Source organism: Cyprinodon variegatus, unplaced genomic scaffold, assembly GCF_000732505.1.
Source record: "Cyprinodon variegatus isolate N-32 unplaced genomic scaffold, C_variegatus-1.0 Scaffold115, whole genome shotgun sequence".
In the NCBI taxonomy this organism is placed as follows: Eukaryota; Metazoa; Chordata; class Actinopteri; order Cyprinodontiformes; family Cyprinodontidae; genus Cyprinodon; species Cyprinodon variegatus.
Genome location: NW_015150568.1, coordinates 120,914 through 144,233, shown reverse-complemented (window position 1 = coordinate 144,233; position 23,320 = coordinate 120,914). Strand labels below are relative to the sequence as shown.

Below are 23,320 nucleotides of genomic sequence, written 5' to 3'. Positions count from 1 at the left end.
AAAATCGAATGATAAGAGTTGGGGTAAAAAATGATATCGTAATATTTTGATAAGGTTATATTTTTAATAATCAAAGGAAAACATTTTGTCGTAAACTACCTGATAGTCTAAAGCCCTTCAGCTGCTATAATTTAGGTCTCCTGAAGCCATCCACAGGTATCACATTGTCTGAGGGGTTTCTTACACATACAGCAAATTTCAATTTCCGCCACAGCATGAAAATCTGGGACTTTACTAATTCTTCATCATAAGCGAGTCCTTAGTAAATTATCTGTATGATCATGTTAACAGTTCTGCATAGGTTTATATTTTTTTGTGCAGATCATCTTTTTCCCCAAAGCTCCCTCTGGTATACATTAGAGATCATGGTGAAATCTATATTGGTAAGCAGGTCTGGTCCTGCTGCAGCAAAGCATCCCCTAAAAATCATTGGGAGAAAATAAAACTGCAGAAAACAGAAGCATAGATCTAAAACGTCTCTGCCAGTTTATTAAAAAATCTTCTATAATAATCAGTACCAGTTTTTTTCAGGGGGTTTTAATCCGTGATAGAAACCTGCAACCAGACTGCCATTTGTGACGAGGTTGTTTTTCTTTCTTAATCGTTGCAAACAATCATAATCAAGAAGCAATCTCATTAACCAATATGGGGATTGCAACACCAGCTTCAGGAACTGCTGTGGTGTTTACGTAGAATTACAGCAGTGAGACAAAAATAACACCAAACAAATGCTTTTTGAGATTTATATTTTTTATTGCACATTTGTGGACAGTACTGAGCACAGCAAAAACAATGCAGGAGCACATGATTAAAATACATCAAAAATCACTTAGAAACATCAGCTGGAAAACAAAAGAATCCCCTGATGATTCTACTAAAACACAAGTGAAAGTAAAATAAGCAACCCTTGGAGTCACAGCACCGTCTGTCTGCCTTAAATCTACCTGATCTCGTTGCCAAGATGGCAGGAATGAACACACCTTTCTCCCAACAAGGAGACCTTTAGTAATCCCAACTGTAAATGGTTTAGTTCAAGGACTTAACTCATGCAATCTCTTTCCAGGGCTGCAGGTTTTAAAAAGTCAAAGGCTGTGACTGAAGGGATGGATGGTCAGACAACCCGACACATGTGACTAGTAAAGCTCGCCACGCCTACTTGTTAAGGGTCTGTTTGATCTGAAGAAAGTAAAAACTAGGGAGGGGGGAAAAACCCCCAAACAATCCAAGTCATGGTTCAGCAACTTTATCCAAGCGTGTGAAACAAGCTTGAAGGAACAGCTGCTACAGCACTAGGGCGGTACCACAGTTAAAATAAAACATGTGGCTAATTAGATGGACATCGTAAACACCAGTTAATGGAGTTGAAAATAGACAAAACAACTGGAGTGTAGAAAATTACCACATATTGTCCTTCACTTAAATACTATAAAATGGTAAACAATCACAGCTGCACTTTTCCCACTTAACACAAGATATAGCATAATCAACAACACGATGGGATCAAAAGGTAAAGTTACGGATATCTGGAGTGGAAATGATGATTCTGTAGGAGTCTGATTCACTGGAGCATAATATACAATAAAGATCTGTAAACTCTGATGTTTAAAAAAAAAAGATAGATGCCCCATGATTACGCAATATTAAATACACATAATTCAATCAAAAAAATATATACTTTCCTCAACCTATAAGATACCCAAGAATAAATACAATGAAACACGCGATACAAATCTGAACCACAAAAGAAGAGCATATAGAAATGGGAAGAAAACCTTCACCTGTCTTTAAATGATCAGTGCTGCTATGGCTTAAAAAAAAAAAAAAGTGGAGGACTTTGAAACATATTCAAGGCTAAATATAATAAAGATGATCCAGCTTGAAATTGTTAAAAAAGGAAACTGTTGTAAAATCCTAAAAAAATAAAAACATTTAAGTCCCTTCAATCCAAATATAAAACTGCATGTGTCTGACATGACGTTCTGTAAAGATAAGAAGCCTCATCAGGTCGAAACCAGTTCCCCAAATTATTAAAATGGCTTAAAAAAAAAATAAAAAATCGGTAATCAGGGGAATCCCAATATTTTTAGCCTGAATATTGTTAAGATCTATGTGACATTTCTTAACTACCGATCTAGGAGGCTACATCAGGCTAAGCAGTAGTCGATGTGGGCCAGCAGCTCTCTGTGGCGACTGGTCGGATAGGAAGCTTGACACCTTGGACACTCCAGGAAACTCTCATCCAGGAGGCTGATGACTTTAGACGGGGATGTGGGGTCGTCAATAGTAAGACGCTCAAACTCCAGATTATTATATGAGCTGGGCTCTGAAAAACGGGCACTTTGCTGCTTCTGGAATATAAAAGAAAACAATATTTTTATTTAGAATGTGCTCCCTTATTTATCATCACAAAATAACAGATAGACTGTGTCTTAATTGCCTTTAAATAATTATTTTGTGACAGCAAATGTTCAGACAATAGGGTCCCTTTTGAAAACAAGAGTTAAAAAAAGTCCAAATTAGGAATTTCTGGGTGGCATTTAGAAGGACTGAGGACACTTACAGCAGACTCCAGTTTAGCAATTTGATCACGGGCTTTGCGGAGCTCTTTCAGCACTTTCTGTAATTGCCCCTGCATGCTCTGACGGTCAAGTTTTTCATTTTCAAAGTCCTTGGCAGAGAGCTGAATCTAAGGAAGACATGCAAGTTTTAACATAAGTAGACATTTTAGGACTAAATACCTGATAAAAACAAAAAAAGAAGCCATATTTTATATAATTTAACCCCTAAATTTGTCTCTAAATAAGCATTACCTGTTGTTCCAGAGCAGCAATTCTCCTGTGTTCCTCATTTTGGTCGATGATTGACTTCTGCAGCATGTTCACCTGTAAGGATCAAATTATCGAGGCAGGGGAATCAATCGTATTAAACTACACTGAAAGGTAAAAGCAATTATTACAAACCTGATTTAGCTCGGGGTGAGAGCTCAACAGCAAAATATGCAGTCAAAATTAAAATGAGATACACATACAAAAATATATATCCAGGCAGAACAGAATACATTAGCATGAACAGATGTAAAATTGATTCAAAAGTGTTGGTTTATTCATATTTGTCAGCATCTAGCAGATCTGCTAGCCTCTTGTTTCAAAGGTCTTTGAAAGTACACAGGATAAAAAAGGTATTTGATTCCATTTGCTCAAAAATAAAAACAGTTTCTAAAAATGATGGGGTTCATGTTGAAAATATATAGCCTATATATATAAAAAAAACATCTTACTGAATTTGAAAATTGCTTCTAACAAAATATTTTTTTTTATCCCCAATCAAAAAAAAATCATAAAACTTAGGGAGTAACCTTTACCAGCAGTAAAACTTTCTCTGTAGCAGGGATTTGATCCAATCCTGTTCCGACACACTTTTTAAACCCATTAGGTTTCCTGGTTGCTGCTGGCCAAATTAAAGCTGCAGCTCCCTCTGCAGATTTTCTGCAGGACTGAGGTCTGAAACTGATCAGGTCACTCCATGTTAACGTGTTGCCTCTTTGGCCACTCCAATGTTGCATTAGTAGCGCATCTAAAAGTATATTTCAACTTCGTAGCGTCACCGATAAACCATCTTTACCTTTCCGTTACATGTTTTTTACAATACATCATTGTGTTTATTATGGAGTCAATTTTGTTTCTGTATTCTTGTAAGCAGAAATTTAAAGAAGATGCAATCCAGAAATTAAACTTTCTTAATTATAAAAATTGTTTAAAGGGTAAATTTCATTTTTTTTTTCCTAATTTCTCTTTTCCAGATTTGTTCTCTTCGCTTCTGGGGGTGCACTTTTCTATTTCTACAATCTTTTTGGTGTTTGTATTTTGATCTGTGAAAAGTAATTTGAAAAAAATGCAATTTGTAAAATTCAGTGTGAAAAAGAAAAATTTAAAAAATACCAACCTTTAATGAAAATACAAAATTTGAAACAAAAGAAAAAAATTAAAATAAATACAACAACAAAATGTGGAAGAAATCTTAGAAATAAAAAAGAAAGGTTTTGAGAGTATCTAATAAAAAAATTGTTTTGATTCTAGATAGATTTTTTTTTTTAAAATTTACATTTAAAAATGTGTTCTTTGTTTGCAACAATAATGGAAGAGAATAAATCCATATTAGCCTCTAAATGCAGTGAAGCACTACCTGTAACCCTAGCAGAAACAGAAATCCACTGTTAAGATGATTTTCTTTAGATCAGATTCAACATTCTTCTTCAAAAGCAGTCTGAGTTAATAGAAACAAGAACGTTCAACCGGGCCTTTGGTGATTTCTTAGAGGTTTACAGGGAAACCTGACATAAGTCTGTACACTGAGGCAAAATTTCTGTCCAATACATTATCGTGGGATACTAATGGTGTTTGCGACTAGGATTCCATTTGCTTACTGATCAACCTCCTTTCCAGAACCTGTAAGCTTTCATGTTCCTCATTATCATCTTCATCATGTGAAGATGTAGCTCCAAACTGAGGGTAACTTTTCCCAATACTTGCTCCAACAATTCCCTGGCTGATGTTCTTAAAGCTCGTTCAAATCTCATGCAGATGGACCACTCAATATTTTGACACCTCCTCTGTCTGTCCATGACAAAGAAAGGTTGGTATACTTTAAACACATAAGTTATAGTGTGGACACTGTAAATGATAAACCTATTGATTTCTGTTTATTCTGTATTATTAATAATCTGTTGGGGTCTAAATGTTGCTTGTGTTGCATGACATCTACTACTTATATCCCTAAATGACATAAAATCATTTAATTACCTTAAAGCCATTTTTTTTTAAACGTTTACAAATTCCGTCACTTCGCAAAAACATATTTGTTTCCTCCCAAAGAAATTTCTCTCATAAGTGATGTCTGGATAATAAATGACCGTCTTACAGCTTACATGAGCTGATAGTTTGCATCCTAATGGTGGAAAAACAGCAGCGGGACTTTGCTTTTGAAAAATGACATTTCTCACAGTAAACTGTTTGATTAGTTCCAGGATCTGACCTGCTGCAGCAGCTCAGCAGATCTCTTCTTCTCCTCGTCCAGTCGTTTTTCCACCCTCTCCAGATCGGCTCTCATCCGGTCTGTCCTTTCAGATGACACCTTTCTTTCTTCGTGCGCTACATGTCTAGATGTTTTTGATCCACATAAACAGAGAAAAGGTACGCTATTCGACATAAATGAGGAGCTTTATGAGGGAATTTACTCAATGATTACATCTTAAGTCTAAATTAAAACTCAGCTTTATTTCTTGCCGCAGGCCTGAGTCATTTCTATGCACACGGATGATCTTTGACAGAGTATTGATGAGAAAAGTTCTTCTGTCTGATGTCATCCCATAACACACTGGTTTTACCTGTTGCCAAGTCGTTCCGCCTGAAGCTGGATCTTGGTCTCATCCAGCTCCTTACCCCTCTCTTCGTATTTCCTCTTATAGGCCGACAACTCGCAGCACTTGTCCTCGTACTTCTTCTGCAGCGCACACATCTCCTCCTGGATTCTGCTGACCTGCTCTCTCTGACGCTGCAGCTCAGCCTGAGCCTTCAAGGTCTGCGGAGGCGATGAAAGAAAATGCAAAAACAGTTTGTTTTCCGTCTTACTTCAATCCAGCTCTGCAGATCAATTATAAAGATGTCTGAATCCAAGGACTCTGGATGTTCAGCTGCATACTGATTCAGTGCTGAAGCAATCTTTTTCAAAGGGAATGTCAATGAATTTGAATCCCAGCTCAATGGGGGAAATGATGACAAGAGCTTTTCATTATAGTATTTTAAAATCCAACACGATAACCTAAGTAAATAAGATGCAGATTTCAAACAAGCCTCATATTATGGGTAAGAAAAGCTTTAAAACAACCTTTCTCCCTTTTGAAAATAGAACTGCTCTTGATCCTAACAACTGCCCGTGCATCAAGCCACCGAGTTACCTGGAAACAAGTCTTACAGATCGGTGTGAAAGAACATCGGTCGCCCCTTGTTTATACAAAGGTTTTATTCCAGCTACATCAAAAGCAGGTTTAAGATCATGTTACTCCATTATTTCTGAATGTATGTATGTAGTCGGTAACTCTACAAACAAACACTTTAATTTTGAGTCTTTTTTAATACAAAGTCACTGCAACATAAATACATGGATGTTTGTTCATATTTTTGTTTGACAGTACTGAAATACATTAGGTCTAATTGTAGTTAACCTTTGTATATTTAATTCTGTCAGATACTTTATTTGTTCTTTCTTTTGCTGGTGCTGTCGGGGAGTACCATGAGCTGGAACAGGGTTCCTACAGCATAAGGCAAGTTAAATTCAAGTCTTTTTAAGACTTTTTAATGCCAATTGAAATAAAAATTTAAGACCAAATTCACAAGAAATCATAACATAAACCACTGCACTAATGTTTCATATTCTGAAAAGCTTCCCATACAGGAAGAGCTAAAAACACACAAATAACAGATATATTTTAACAATTATTTAACTGAATTCACAAATTTTGTTTTAGCAGGCAAAAAAAACAAATCAGTTTTAAAGCCACAACATAACCAGTGCTAAGTCTTTTTCTTTGTATTGTTTTCTTAGTATGTTTGATTTGGTGATAAGTGGAGGCATTGCAGAGACAAGGGTGGAACAAAACTGAGAAATACCGGCTGTTTCTCGGTAACTCAATTTTGACGCCTTTTGTTTCGCGCTTCGCATGTGCGACTCCACTGCCTTAATTCCCATCGTTCCGAGCTTGAATGACTTCTTGAACAAAATCAACTGTGCCTCATATATGTTCCCTGGTACTGGTTTTATCTAGTGTTGCACCGATACCGATACCAGTATTGGACGGGGCCCCGATACTGCCCTAAAATGGTGGTATCGGTATCGGCGAGTACCAACAAATAGGGCACCAATACCATTTTGAGAGCCATAAGTTTATTCAACTATTGTCACCCACTCCTGGTAGGCAATAAAAGGTTCTTCTGGCTTCCCAAAGGTAGGCAGCAGCTTGACAAAGCCATGATGGCAATTATTTTAAATTATTATGGAATCGGTATTGGCCGATATTGCACAGCCAGGTATCGGGTATCAGTATCGGGGCCAAAAAATGGCATCAGCACAACACTAGTTTTATTCATGGAGAAAATTCTTGGCTGGAGCCAATTTTCGTTACATTTACACTTACACATATTTTCCAGACAAAAAGTAAATGGCGCATCTCCCAAATGTCCCGGCCTATCGGGACGGAATCAATGATAGCGAGCCATTGTTTTTTTTTAAATAAATAAAAAAAAAAGGTTAATTTTAATGTTTTATTTAGATTACAAAAATAAATCATAATAAAAATAATCCTATTTATGATGTTTTAAAAAATTAAGACCTACAAAAGACTGATTTAAGACATTTAATACCATTTTAGGCCTTAGTTTTATTTTGAAGAATTCAATGCATTTTAAGACTTTTTAAGGACCCGCGGGAACCCTGTGGAAGCAATGGACTGAATGGCTAATTGGGTGATACCATCTTGAGTTCCACCATGGGGGGAGACAAAGTCAGTTTTCTAATTTTTGTAATTTCCTCATTTTGTTAACTGTCTTTAGTCATTGAAGTTCACCCTTAAGCTAACTATTTAGTTCATTTTGAGAGTTAAATTTGTGTAGATGTTTCCCTTCCCTCCTCCTCAGTGTGTCAATATGCTCTGATCAGTCAGTATTTATAACCCTTTTGTTTGTTGTGTTGTAGGTCAGTTTTGTTTTGTTAAAAACTTTAGTTTATTTTCTTCATTTGACCTCTTTTAACAGCCCTATTTTCATTTTTGGAGGGAACAAACCCATTTTTCTTAAAAAGTATTTCTGTGCCATCATGCTTGGCAGGCTTGGTCACTCGAAAAAACAAAAAACTAAACCCAACAACAAGAAAAAAAAGTCCTCTCACATTTTTAACTGATGGACTTTTCCAAAAAGATAACCCAAGTAAATAAGATGGCTCTAAATTCGTCAAGTAATTTAGAGCCTAAAGCAATGAAACATTACCCTCATCATCGCCCTGGTTTCAGATTACAAACACCTTAGAAATGTATTTTTTTGTCAGTCCAGACTAAATGTCTTCAGGTTCTTCATTTCAAAATATTTCATTAAACTACTCTTGCTTTTGGAGCCTTTTTTCTGTTGCCGGTAATATTGACCAATGGGGGTTCCCAGATAACTCTCTTTCATTATTACATGATAACATTCCAAAAGCTGCTATTTGTTTCTATTCAGGTAATATTTGTTAGGCAAGAGGTTGTTGCTATTTTGCATGGCTTACCTGTTCTTTCTGAACATTTGACTCCTGCTGGGCTTTGGCAGTTTGATCTCTCTCGCTCTCCAGGTCTTTCTTCATATCTGAAAGCAACCGTTCATAGTGCTCTTTCAAGCCAGATTCCTTCTCTGAAGCCTGACTGTTGGTTGAAGCTGAGAGAAGAGGAGGAAAGAAAGGGAGTTAATATTAGACCTCCCATTGAGGATGGAAAGGCTTCCACAGACAATTTTAATAGAGTTCTTTTGTAAATTCCTCAGATTATTAAATAGGACTATATTCATAATTTTATTAATTTTTGTTTAGCTGTATATTGTCGGATTTCATTATCTGTTAAAAATCAGATCATCTTTGTTTCAGAAGAGAAATAAAGAAAAACAAAACAGTTTGCAACATATCAAAAATATATAGCCATATCAATCCTTCATCACATGCCAATGCTCTATTTATCCAGTCCGTTAGTCTCATTAGTTTCATGATGACAAATCATAGAAATATTTTTAAAGGAAAAATCCAGTCAGAGTTAAAACTTCTGAAAGTACTTTAAATATAAGATTTTTTACATACTGTTCAATAAATGATAAGTGTTTTTAATTAAGACTAATTTTAATTTGAATGTGCTTTACTGGAGGCATCCATGTCTACTACCATCTTTATGGTTTATGACGTCACGGTGCGGCATCGGCTGTTAAGCAAGTCCTAGTGCTTTATCTGGTGTTTGTCACAACGCGCTATTATCCAAGTCATCTTGAAAACATTCTTCCAAGAATTGTTGGCGAAATATGTGTTTTTTTCCTCTGGCCAGAAATTCGATGGCAAATCCCCCTTCTTCAAGTTGGCAATCCAACAACAAACCCGTGGATCATGAATCAGAAAGGTGAAATAACTAATTTGTTTTTTTTTTTCACTTTTACACAATGTTTTGCAACATCCAACTGCCATGCACGTGGGCATTGTCAGTTTAACTATAGCTCTCGTGAATTTCAATGGTAAAGTTCTCTCGAAATCTAAAAAAAATTGTTGTTGATTGCATGGATGTATAATAGTTCCCATTGATTTTGCTTGTAAAGCGGGGAGAATGGCGCTGGGCTTATATCAGGAGTGAGATGTCAGGAGTGAGGTGTTAGTATATTTGGGCAAAAATGGCAGATCCCAGACTCGATACTTTTATTTTTTTATTGATTAATGCTAAATTCATTAAATCACTGCAAACATATTAGTTTTAGGCATAGATAATGATCCATTGTTTATTCCTTCCTGACCGGACTTATGCTCTTACTTCTATCAGTCCTTCTGGGAGTTGACCTGAATTCAAAGAGCAGCTAAATCCAAAGTGAGAAACATGCTTATGGAAAAGGTTGCCAGGCCCTACAGGCGATGCTAAACAATAAAAACATAACATACAAAATAACTCTAGGTAGTCTGTAGGCAATGAACCAGATTATCTAGGAACACAAAGTGATGAACGAATAGAGTGCAGTGTAAAAATAATCCAGATTATCCAAAGATGAAGGCTTCATAAACAGAAAATGTGATTCATTGATTTATTCACCCGCCCCTGGTTACACCAGCCTCAAATTACTTTGCTGAAAATACTAAAGGTCACAGAGTGAGAGGAAAACAGGCATTTATCAGTCGACTATACCAGTTGCACATACAGCAGCTGATATAGTGATTGCAAAGACAGGTTTTTTTTAATAACCAGCAGCCCTGCTTAGACCTTAAAAAGAATACACCAATAATATTAGTCTACTTTATGTATCTGAAGCCAGGGATGTCAAACCCTTTAATACAAAGGCTTCATATTCTGTATGGAAGCATAGGGATGTAATGTACGTTTACCATCAGAGCTGGGTTTTATGTTGCTCTCCTGCTGCTCCTTGGCCTGAGCCAGCTGCTGCTCCAACTCCATCGTTCTGGCAACAACTGACTGAACGTAAACCTCTCGCTGCTGATCGTAGACCAACCACTGCTGGTTCTTTTCAAGAGCCTGAAGGAAAGATTTGATAATTTTTTATAAAAAAACACCCGGTATCCTGTGTGGTAATACAAACATAAGCTTAAAGAGAAAAAAAAAAATGACAACCTTATTTAGAAAATTACAGACAAAGGTTCTTCAAGTTTTTGGACATAATACTAAAGAGTTTTTCACACTGATAAGAAGGGAGAAGAAAAATTATGTTAAAAAAAGTTTGATCCAGTGTTACACAGGAATCTGATACAAATAATGTGACGCTCAGATTCTTGTGCTCTAAACTTGCTAAATAATTTTGTGAAACCAAATTAGAAGGCATCAGTTCAGGGTCTCCATGGTAATGTGTAGTCATGTTAAATACAGAAATCAGCTGATTGGAGGATGGACGGAGGTAGTTACAAGGCAACCGTGAAAGAAAAAAAGTTATAGGCTGCAGATAGATTGAGCTTTATGTTTGAGAAGGACAGTGACTTTAAACAGAGCTAAAATTGAAAGGCTATGGTCCTAAAATACATGTGTTCTAATGGTCTAGTAGAGGGGTTTTTGTCTTTGATCCAAAGTAATGCATTTTGGGAAATTACCCTTCTATACCATAAACCTTCCTTATCTTTATAAAAGCTACTAGGGATATTCATTCTGACTTTTTTAAATTAAAGAAAAAAAATTAGGTTCAATAAATTTTTATTAAATGAGCTTATATATTTTTAAGTTATGTATCAACAAAATGACTTAATGAAAAATAATATTCTTCTATTTCTTTGCTGAGACGTTATAAACTTATTGAATCACAAGCCCCGTTCTAAAGAGCTGCATGTGGCTCCTGGGCCACAGGTTACAGACACCTGGGCTATAAAATTGAATTCTATTCTATGTAATCAATCTTGCAAAGAAATTTAATAAATGATAGAGAATCCAAAGGAAACCATGAAGAAATACAAAAAGTCCAAATGGACTCACATCTTTGAGTTGATCTTGCACTCGTACCAACTCTGCAGCAGGTGCCTGCCCGTTCTGAAAAGGAAGAATAAAGATTTCATGAAATGGCTGAACTACAAGGCTCTGATAATAATACAGCACTCACATTTAAACCAGCGCTTATAAGTGAAAATCAGTTAAGGCAATTCTAAAACAGGCTAGGTTTAATCTCCAATGAGTCTGTATTCTCAAATCCTTGTGGAGGAAAAAATATTTATTTTTCATAACAAAATGGTTGGAACATCTGAGCTTTTCAAAAACAAATTATTTTCTCCTGTAATGCTGTTGCAAGGATCTAATAAAAAAAAAAAAAAAACAACCTAAAATACCAAGACAGGTCATGTTAACCATCAAGTGACAGATGCCGCTGAGATGTTTTTTTTCCCGTGTTCAGTTCCAAGAAAAAACAAAACTACAGATCTACCACAGACTCAGAAATGACACACCAGCTTGCAGATTTAAATTATTTAGTCAAAACTTTTAATAATGCAAGAAATACACAGCAGCAAGTGATGAATCTATGCTCTGCTACGTTTGAAAGTCTTAGCTACATGACCTAGGTCACCAACTCTGCAGTTAGTTCTGCAGTCTCCATCCCTAGCAGAATGTTGGTCAGATCATATTATGTCACTAGATGCCTTCAAGCGTGATTTCAATATCCACACATTCTCCTGATAAAAATGTCATCCTCTTCCAGGATCCAATTCAGTTGCTCCCAGTTTTTCCTTTTTTTAAAATGCCAAATACCAAAGCCAAGACTGAATCTTGGGAAGAAATATTTACATTATGGTAAAGATTTGAATGTGTAACATGGAAAACCAGGACATGAGAAAGAGCAAGGGTGATACATTAATAAAATATAAAAGAATAATGGATAAAAATAATTTTTTATGGAAAAAATTGAGGTTATACTTCATTACAGCCTAGGAACACGCCCAATATGATCAATGCAGCAGTGCTAGTTCTACAGTAAAAAAAGAAGAGGCTAATAGGAGTTCCCTTTTTCTCTTGGTTAAACTGTTGATGCTAGATGGATTTGATATTGGTGAAAAAAAACATCATGGTTCCACTGATACAGAGTTTACTACAACAGACGCATTTCTGAGAAATAAACCCTTCATGATACAATGGTGAGGAGGCTCCAGGGAGAAGGTGATGTCAGTAGTCTGAGATTGAACACTGCCACCTAATGGAGAAAAGAACACCTGCAGGTTTTCCCACTTCTATCCATCAGTCACTGATAAAAATCTATATTTGTGAAGCATGTTTTGCAGCACTACTCTTAAAGTTATGATATAGTATAGAATAAATATTTTCTACATGTTTTCTGTAATAAAAGATAAAGCAGTTATTAGTTACAGTTAATAGTTTGAGATTTTGGTGGGAAAAAAAAAGGATAAGAATCTTATTAATCTGTACTTTTAAACTAAAAAAATACAAGATTGAACTGATATTAGAGGTAAATTTTGAAAGCTGTTGTATGATTCAATTCTAAATTGGGAAACATTTTATTAGCTGGACTATGCTGTGCCGTTCCCCCTTTTCACATCCAAATTTTGCACTTCTTCTAAACTAGTCCTTCATTTGCAGAGGTCTCAGGGCTCCAACAGATTTAAATCAAAACGTTTTCCAAAGATTAAAAGTAAAAATCTTGGCTGTGCTTTTATCTTATGTAGAAAAACAATAACTAAAGGACTCTAGATGAGTGAACGGATGGCAACTCAGCAGACAAATTAGCAAATGGATTAAGAATAAAACAAACGGATTTATGGATTTAAGATGGAAATTACTAGTTACATGTTAATTTTCTTTTCCCTTTCCTGGTTAGTCTTTTTCTATCCAAAAATGTTGCTCAATCATGAAAAAAAAAAAAAAATCAATAAAAAGGTGTTTTAACATGTATGCATTAAGTTTCAGTCAAGAGGATTAAAGGAGGGACAGAAAGATTAAATAGATGGAGGAATGAAGGGCTTATAGCTAGAACGGTCGATGGGTGACAAAAGATTGATGAGCAGTGGGATGAGCAAAGGAATAGATGAAAAAATTAACTGAAAAAAGGACAGATTGAAAGACAAAGAAGACATATGGATAGATCCTCAGAGAGATGGACAGACATATGCAACATTTGACCTGTTCCAGGTGATAGAGTTTGGACATGAAAGCAGTATATAATAATTTTTTTTCCACACTTCTCTGAAGGACCCAGATCAATTACTACTACTGCTGTCTTTTAAAAAGGACCCAAAAAGAAAGATTAAGGTTACCTCTGATGATTTCATATTTTCTTTCCATGTTAAAACACATGCAAATATATGAGACATATACTAGAGTAAGGTTCGCCATGATGAAACTTAAAATCAAAAATGTTTATCCAGAAAAACGAAAAGATACGCCGTATGGCAGAACATAGGACAGAAAAAGCCACCAGATCAGATAGGGGAGAGACGTCTCTTCAGGTCTAATTAGAACATCCTGACAGGTAGCAGTGTATTTAGGTCATCCTTACCGCGGCCTGTGTTTCCAGGGACTGACAACGAGCAGAAACTGTGGCCAGCTTGTTTTTCAGATTCTCCGTTTCCTGTGACAAGCTCTGGAACATTGCGTCTCTCTGCTCTGCCTCTCTCCTGCGCTGCTCCAACTGGGCCTGCAGCGACGCCACTACCTACACCCACAAAAAAAAAAAAAGAAAAGCTGAGAAGGCTGTATGTAAATGCAATTGTTTACCCCGGTAGTTTAAGGAGTGATTTTAACAATAAATTAATTTGTTTTTGTGTCTGTTGAATCATCCTTCTCTTGCGTTTGACGTTGCGTGGCTGGGAGGCTGCTGGCATTAGCCACTTACATGTCTGCTGATGAAACCTAATGAGGATGCAAGCATGATTAATGTCTGAGCAAAACAAAATGCTGACATTCCATTTACCGGCATGTCATCTGTGAGTTTGGCTTGCTGCCACTCTGACCACACTAAATTAGAGTCATTTCTGCAACAATGGAAGACATATTACACAAGGAAAAGCAACAGCAGAATGACTTTTTAGTCCAGTGTCAAACAGCCACATGACGTGAATGCTAATACATACAGACAGCAGCAACAGACAAACAGTTTATAAATGTCAAGCGAAAAGAATGTAACGTCATGCGTTTGTATGCAGCTTCCACTGGTTGTCTGAACTTTACTATGCAGAGCTGCTGTCAAAGTGGGATAGAAGCTATTTCCCTGTCTGTTTGTGGCAGCTCATTGGAATTCCAGTATGCTGTTGTTTTTTTGCCCCCTCTTTCTGTCAGTTTCCCACATGCCACCAATGCAATGATAGAATGTGGAGAAAATAAAATAAATGACAAGCAGAAGAGTGTTACAGACAACACTGCTGTGGGCATCTTCTCATTTAAGCAGGACTAAAATGCCTCGGCTTGTCGATTTATATGTGTGATGGATAATGGAAAAAACATATTTTCAGAGTTTTGTGTGCTCACCTCTCCTCCCTTAGCTGACAGCTGTTGTCTTAGAGCTTCCAGTTCCTGCTCCTTAACCAGTAGCTGCTGATTGTTCCTCTCACGCAGTGTCTCAAGGGAAAGAATCCTCTGGAGAAAACAAATGCGCATATATTTAAAAATAACAACAAAAATACATAAAAAGAGACTCAAGAAAGATGGACCCTGTACCTCCAGCAGCTTGCTCTTGTCAGAGTCGGGTGGCTTGATGTGTCTTTTGGCCAGCTCGTCCATCTTCTTCCTCAAATGAGCGTTCTCCTTTCTGACCCGCTCCAGCTCTGCATCAGCCTTCGAGCCAGAGCTGTTGGATTTAAACCCCAATTTGGAGACAAGAGTTTCTTTGGCACCTTTAGATGCCATGGCTCTTAAGATGTGGAGTGTTCTAAAAATAAAAAATATCAATTTATGATTTCTCATTTTTATGCTTTTATTTTAATACTTTGTATTAGAAGCTTAGAAAATTCATTATGATGCAACTAAAATTAAATATTGTCAATATTTAGTGCATCCGCTTCAGGTTATTAGATCTATAATAATACTTATGGCTCCTGAACAGGTCATTTCACATCCTTGCAACCATGTACATTTATTGACCTTTTTTGGCATGTAATTGGGGTCAGACTGGCTGACCTGGCTAGGGCAAGGACCCAGAACGGGAGGTGTGTCTGAGTTTAAAGATACAGAATTGATAAGGAGGATGTTGTTGAGGCTTTTAACGGCACAGGTCAGAATGCGATATTATGTCACATTTTTGTTTTTTATGTTGCCAAATTGCACAAAATGTCTTTTAAGAAAGATAAAACCTTGAGGAATTTTGACAAACTGTTAATTTACAAACAGAGAAATCACACATATAAACAAACACACACACACACACATATATATATATATATATACACATACATACATGTACAATTTTACTATTTTCAAATAATGCAATCAAAGCAAAATAAAACCAGGTTTTATAGAAAATAATGCCTTACAAAATAATTATACGTAAAATTTTAAATTTTAAAAAAATAACAAACCATCTTAATAATTCACTTATTAACCACAAACTGTTTTTAAAGGATAGTTTGATGATTCTAAGTAATGTTATACTAATGTTATTGTCTTATAACAAACTGTAAGGAATGCTACCTTCATTTCACCATAGACCTGTGAATTTAGGATTAGTAGATGCTCAGACTGGTGAGGAGACTCAGCAACAGCAAGCGCTTCAGTCACACTATATGATGGGTCACAAATTAGAGTTTAGCAAAAATACATAAATACTGAGATGTTTTAGGAGTACATTTTTGGAAGAAATTTGGCCTCGGAGTAAAAAGAACAATGTAACATTTTCAATGTAATGTTTCCGAGTCTATCTTAATTTAAGCTTGTTTATCATAACTTCGATAACAATTTTTTGAAAAACAAAAGACTGACTGGAACCTAACGATTCATCACCTCAATATCCGAGAAAAACAAACTACCGAAAAAAAGAACACTTACAGGTTCAACTGAGGACGAAAACGCCTTTAATTCACTCTGCTGGCGACGTGACCGTTGCCTAAACAACAATTTCATTTCCTGAAGTTTGAATCGCAGCGCGTCGACGTCATATCCGTGAGAAACGCTCCAAGGGTACGAATGATTACCCTCCGCAGCGTGTGCGGCAGTTCGAAGTGTTGGGCGGTGCTTAAGATGGAATGTAAATCAGTTATGACCTCAACAGTACTAAGACTAGACCAAATTAAACTTTCATTATTAATATGATTATTCTCTTGGCAAAATTCTATATTCATAAATGTAAGTTTACACATTCCAAAATATCTTTTATTGCGTTTAACAATGAGGTCAAGCAATATGTCAACACAATTAAGTATTCTCTTAATCAAAAGGCAACAAAAACTGTAAATGTGTGTAAACAATTTAATATCTTTTTATAAATTTATACTTTCCCTGGCAAAATGTGATGATTCATTTTTGTTTTATGTTAAAACACCAGCAATGTTGGATACTGCACAGTGTATTATTTTCACAATGGAGACGAAAGTTCATGTATTCATGTAAACTGTGCAATTTTTGAAAAAAAAAAAAAAAAAAAGATTGGATGATGGTAAAAAAAAACAAAAAAAACTCAGTTCAATATAGGAGAAAAATATTGATTGTTACTAGCAATTTCTGAAGGAATTATTTGTCATTATTAATTCGAACCATAAAAACATGCATTAACTGCACAAGTAGTTAATGTAAGAAAAAAAACAAAAAACATTTGACTTAATTTAAAATTTACACAGAAGAGGATTAGGGACACTGACAAAAATAAAAATTCAGTTTAATATGGGGAAAAAAGTCACAGAATTCTGAATTTTTTTTTCAGAATTCCGACTTATTTCTCAGAATTCTGACTTAAATCTCAGAATTATTAATTTTTTTTCTGAGTTCTGACTTTAATCTCAGAATTATTAATTTAATCTCAGAATTCTGATTTTTTTTTCTCAGAGTTATGACTTTAATATCAGAATTCTGACTTTAATCTCAGAATTCTGACTTTTTTCTCAGAATTCTGGATCTTAATGTAGATGGGCACCATGAGGCAAGAGATGTGGTAGCATTTAGCTTCACTGACAAAGATGTGAGTTAGGCAACTTTATACGTGCCTGAGGGGTCACCAGTGATGCTATTTCATTAATGGAAGAGCAGAAGGTGATTAAAACAAAAGAGATAATCTCTAAATCAGACATGGCTATCGTCTGATGCTAATGTGTTTGTTAGCTGTAAGAATTCCCTCAGAATTCTGAGATTTAAGTCAGAATTCTGAAATTAAAGTCAGAATTTTGAGAAAAAAGTCAGAATTGTGTATAATTGTTTAGTTAAAGTCAGAATTCCGACTTTTTTTCTCATATAAAATGTAAAAATCAATTAATTTTTTTTTCAGTGGTCCTAATCATCTTCCATACATTTCTAAGAATTCTACTTTTTGAAGTTTTAAAAGATGTCCTACGCCTGTAACACTATAAAGTTGCCTGTACCCAAATTTAGTGGTGATCAACATGGTGCCCACAGAGCAAGCCTCTTAAAAAAATCACCGCCCACCAAATGCTTTCAATTTTATTTTTTTTAGTTGCTCTTTTTAAATCACATGTGAATTGATATACATGTGAAAATAATTGCATTTACTATAACTGAGTAAAATTATGTTAATCACACACGAACTTATGTGAATTTATCTTATTCAAAAGTTGATACTATATCCCATCATATGACTGAGTACCTAGATTTTTTTCTAAATGATTGATGACTCTCGGCTTAAACAATAGATAGCAGGGTTAACACTGTTCTACTAAATCTGGTCTAAAGGCGATTCAGCGTACAGGTTAATTAGTGCACTGTAGAAGTGTTAATAGAGACTGTGGAACTCGAAGGTTAATCAGTAAGTCAATTGTTGGGATCAGTTTAATGAGCCATCCTGGGAGTTTAAATCATTTGATAGAGTACTGCAGAACATGAGTCATTAAAACACCTTAATCAACACTGGAAATATTATTTTAAATAATACAATTATTTTTCAATTATGGTCAGTCTAGTTATGTGTTGGTACATTTAGATTATAAGAGCTAAATATTTGGAAGGCTTAGGTCAAAAATTCAATTGTTAGGGGCTGTTTAATAAGCCACAGTTGTGGTTTTTAAATTATTTCATCATTAACTGTGCATGAGATGAGATATTATTCCAATTACCTTATTGTATTATTGTTTAACAATTAAGTTATATATTTTGGGTGGGTTTTTTTTTTTTTTTTTTTACATACGAATACAGGTATTGTTTAGTCTAATTTATTTCCCTTCTACTGTACATTTTCATCTGCTGAAAAATATACAAAGCACGCACATATTTAGTGAAAAAGTAGACTACTTAAAAAAAAAAGTCATTGTACATCAACTCAGGGGATGGGGGGTTGTCTTTTAAGAGGTCGGTTATATTCACAGGGACACAGTTCGGGCTTTGTGACAGTGAAATCAGTCATCTATCTAATGAAGTTGTGATACACTCAAAGAAAAAAAACGAATTTAAATTCATGGGCAAGATATAAACAAAAAAGATACGACTGCAGAAATAAAACAATGGAAAATCCTAATAATATTTGTCTCCGCATTAGAAAAAAAAAAAAAAAAGAACATGCACAACCTTGTTCCCACTCGCAAGAGGGAAAGCCTATTATACTGGGAAGAACAATTGGACACCAAGAAGAATATAAGGCAAAAAAGGGCTCGGAAAGCATACTGCACATGATGTTTGGTAGAGAAATGGGACTTAATACAAAAAGATGTGAAGTTTTTAGACAGGAGCATCACAGTCTGACGCTGGTTACCATGGTGGTGCCGACAGACTACCAAGAAATGTTTTAATAAGAACATCAAACTAGGGCCCACTTTTACCCAATTTATTGATCTTAAACACACATCAAAGAAAAAAGTGAATGGCCCAGTGATTCAATTAAGTTGAATCAAATTAAAAGCACTCAAAAATGAACTAGAGAATGACTTCCACAATCTTTAAGATTTGCAATTAATTGGTTTGAAAGGATGGATCAAATCACACCTGAGCAAATCCTGGAACAGCTTTTTTTATACAGCAAATGTTTTTACCACAGATATTGATTAAATGTCATTAGGTATGTTCAAAAACTGTTCCTTGTGCATCTATTGCACCTGATGTGTGAACTACCCCAATGTCAACTCCTCTGCAAATGTCAACAAGATGAGTTAACATGGTCTAAATGTCATCTTTAGAAATACATTTACAGAAAACCCCCCTTGATGTGTTCAATAGTTGTGCAGGACAGGGATGTTGGTTTTGCTGCATTTTCTAGTTATATATAAAATGTAAGGAATGGTTATATGAATTCCATTAATTATGAGATTTTAATTATTGGCATTTTTTTCTTTTTAGCACATTTTTTAAACCTTTTTTTGAAATACCACTGCTTTTATAGGTCATTTCCAACACTTGGGTATGGACTCCACTCTGTTTTGTACAAATAAGAACCCGATTTGGGCAAATACATTGAAGGTCTATTCTTAATTAAAATTCAATCTTTTATGAAGATTTTTTAATTAAAGTCTTTTTACTGGGTCAGTAGCTGCTGGTAACTTTCATCCTGTAATAGCATGCAGCCACTGTGTATCCTTAATAATCTCAGATGGGTTAGAGAAGTTGATTAAAGCAGAACTGATGGTGGAATAGCACTAAGAGTTTCCACCCATGCCTTTGTCAAGGTAAACAGAAATAATGAGTTAAAGTCAGTAAACAGTAGCTCTGAAATGAAATAAGCAGCACTGTCACTCACACTCAGGAACAGCTCTTGGAGGCTGTTTAATACATATGCTCACTGATTCATAATGGATTTCATGCCAAACGCCAAGAAAATAAATGCAAAAGTAGCTCTATGCTAATTATTTATTTTTTCATTAAATTGATAAACACATTCTGGAAATATTCATAGAATGTTCACTGCAGTTTAATTATTAAGGAACCAGCAATTTAGAATGACACTTCACTTCAGATTTCTGCACAATTTGTTCAGGGCTCTACATTTTTACACCTCAACTGTGTTTTTTTTTCATATCCGCCCATTCAAAAGCTTCACCATTAAGGCACATAAACAACTATATTAAAGGTAAAAAAGACAGACTTCCAACTCAACAAAACTGTCAAATAGAATTCTGCTCCTACTTAGTGATTAAGATATGTTTTCTAGAGTGGGTTAGTATCTGTTTGTATCTCTTCAAGGTTTCAGTTTATTTAAAGAAGTAATTGTATATACCAAATTGAAATTGACCGTCTTTTTATTTGTTGTCAAGGTTTTTTTTTGTTTGTTTTTTTTTTAGATTCCAGTCAAAAATAAAAATTAAAAAGTCAGGTTTGTGTTTGTTTTGTATCTTCAAACATGTTTTCTGGACCTCTTGTTGTCACAGGAAACAACTCTTTCTGCAAATAAAATTCCTGACTTGGAAATTTCTTGGCTTTTAACCTTTCATCAAAACAAGCAACACCTCCTTCATTTTTAAAGCAAAAGAAGCAATCTGTTATTCTCAGGAAAGCAGCTTACTATCAATTGGCCAGACAAATACAAAGACGTGTCACTTGTTTAACTGATCAAAAGCAAATAAAAAAAAATCATTTAAACAGGTGTTAAATATGCGTTCTTTATTAAAATGTTTTATTGGTTTGATGCAACATTCTAATTAAAATCTTAGGCTTTGATGTCAGTTTTATGATTATTTTTTTTACCCAGCTGGTAAAAAACTGGGAATTGAGAAATGCTAACCCAAAAATGTCTCTCTATACTGACATTCTCTTAGCAATGTCTTTGCTTCTCCGAACCATCCTGCTCACTTTGTGTGTTGGATATGATAAATATGGGTCATCATCCGGATTAGCTAAATGATATGAGCCTCTTTTTGACATCATATTTATAACTACGGGGAAAAGAGAGTCATGGATTACTAACCAGAAGTTCCTGGAAAATCCAATCAAATTTTAAACAATCAATTATTAATTAAAGAATTGCTCCAACTTTTCAAAGAAATGCTTGCTATACCATAAATGATGCTGTCAGTTAATTTTTAAAAGTAATTCGTTATTCATGTAGATTGGCTTTCTTTCCTGGAATAAATGTGTTTAATTTAAAATCTAGATTTTTTGTAAGAGATGATGCTACTGTGATAAAAAGTTAATTTATGCTGGTACTTTTTACAAATTTATCATGGCTCAATAAAAAAAAATGTGACGGCGCTATAGAAGTGTATAATAGTGGTGTTATGATTCAGTTTCCTCTATTTAATTCTGCATAAGTTACCCAAACTTATTGGTATTTATGCACAAGGTCATTTTTTATATATATTAATAAAATATATCAAATAACTTCTACAGCAATATGGAAGTAATTCACACTTAAAAGGATAAGAATAATGAAACTATATAACTAAACAAATTCCACTTTAATGAGGGAAAACAAAATGATGGAAAAGAATTAACATCATAATGGTAAAACTTAGCAATGAACAGCTGTGAAGAGCATTCCTGGTCTGCTTGCTTGTACTTCCTGGGTATAGTCTGGGAGATAGAGTGTTCTGCTCTTCTCATTACTGTTCAGCAGAGCTACAGCCTGATCTGACACACTGCAGTTGGACAACACCTCCCTTCTGAGTGTTCCTCGAATCTAATTGATGACTGCAGGGAGACAATGGCATGACAAGAAACACGCCTCCAAATGAGAGGACTGTGCAAAATCCCTTAAAAGGACTATAATTTTTCTAGACAGAGGGATGTTTTAAACCGTCGCTTGTTTTTTTTTTTTCATTCTTCCACCATCTGTCTCTTCTGAGATTCACGGAGCTGTCAGCCTCTCGGCCTGCCGCTGGGATCCCTCATCAGTGCCAGAGAGGAGTGGGGCTCATGGCTCAGCCTCCTGGTGAGCCCTGCCTGCACCATTGGCTGAGGTGGAGCAGTTCCACCATTTCTGCAGCAGACCTCTTGCTGCTCTGCATCATCGACTGGCCTGATTCCTGTTGTTTGGAGCAGGGTCATGACATACACTAGCTTTGCAATGTAGTGGCAAAGCACATGGTCCTCTTGTGTGCTTCCATGAAAGGATGTAACCTATGAGCCAAATCCTCATCTTGACTGGATCAGAGGAGATAATTCAGTTTACATTTTATTTGAACACTGCATTAACTCAAGAAGGTGGAGAATTATTTTTGAGAAAATTGCAGAAAAATTAAGGTAAAAAGGAATATCTCAAGCTTCTGGTATCTGGTATGTGTGTGCCAAGTAGAGGACACATGGGACCTTGATTTCATAGAGTGCACAATGTCCCTCAGCAATTGTTAAGACAAAAAGAGAACTGTTAACATGAAAAGACACCGTGTAAGTCTCTGCCAGGTGCTGGTTGCTCTCTACATGTAGCGTGGATTTCCTGTATGCTTTGTGTATGTACCCTTTCCAGTAAGTATAAAAGTGCTGTTCCTCCAGAAGAAAAACAATTTTGTTTATATAATTTAAATTTCATATATATAGAATTAAACTTTTCAGTGTTGGGAAAAAAAAAATCTCCTAAAAAATGCTTTAACTCCCAGATCATCAGCGAGAAGTTCAGTATTCATTCTTTTCCTGCTTTGTGTATCAGCTGTCACAGCTGCTAGGCAACAGAGCATGCGGTTGTAAAAGCTGCTGGAAGGCTGGACCTGTTTAAATCAACTGCCAAAACTCTTGCGGTCTCCTTATTTTCAGGGACTGAAGGATCCAGTCAAAACAGACAAGGTCCTTGGTGGATGCAGCCTGTTAAATTGAACACACCCAATCACTAGGGTAATCAGGTGTCCTGAAATTTGCCGGACAGTCTTTTAGTTTTGACTTCTGTACCCATATCCCAAAGATCAAAGCGATGACCTACATTCAACAAGGTGTATTGTATACACTCGTGTATACAAAAAAAAGAAGTAACATACCGTAAACATATGACAGTATATATATATATATATATGTATATATTTATATATATATACATATATATATATATATATATAT

At 35.5% G+C, this 23,320-nt stretch overlaps 1 protein-coding gene across 1 annotated transcript; it reads right to left on the bottom strand.

The window, feature by feature from the left end:
* Positions 1-741: 741 nt before the first annotated feature.
* Positions 742-16,329, bottom strand: cep55 (centrosomal protein 55kDa). The gene is made up of 12 exons (XM_015375247.1): positions 16,238-16,329; positions 14,915-15,125; positions 14,726-14,833; positions 13,758-13,913; positions 11,234-11,287; positions 10,144-10,291; positions 8,311-8,456; positions 5,384-5,577; positions 5,032-5,155; positions 2,811-2,882; positions 2,561-2,686; positions 742-2,348 (listed from the first exon to the last, which is right to left on the bottom strand). The coding sequence occupies exons 2-12, from the start codon at positions 15,101-15,103 to the stop codon at positions 2,145-2,147; spliced, it is 1,521 nt and encodes a 506-aa protein (XP_015230733.1). The 5' UTR covers positions 15,104-15,125; positions 16,238-16,329; the 3' UTR covers positions 742-2,144.
* Between the last annotated feature and the right edge of the window lie 6,991 nt (positions 16,330-23,320).

Bases quoted from the DNA above. Each gene is read 5' to 3' on its own strand.
- cep55 (XM_015375247.1), bottom strand. From the start codon at position 15,103: ATGGCATCTAAAGGTGCCAAAGAAACTCTTGTCTCCAAATTGGGGTTT. The intron at 8,457-10,143 runs GTAAACGTACAT...CTCTTCTCTCAG, and splicing joins CATAAAACCCAGCTCTGATG to CTTCAACCAACAGTCAGGCT. The intron at 2,883-5,031 runs GTCAGATCCTGG...TGATCCTTACAG, and splicing joins CTGCTGAGCTGCTGCAGCAG to GTGAACATGCTGCAGAAGTC.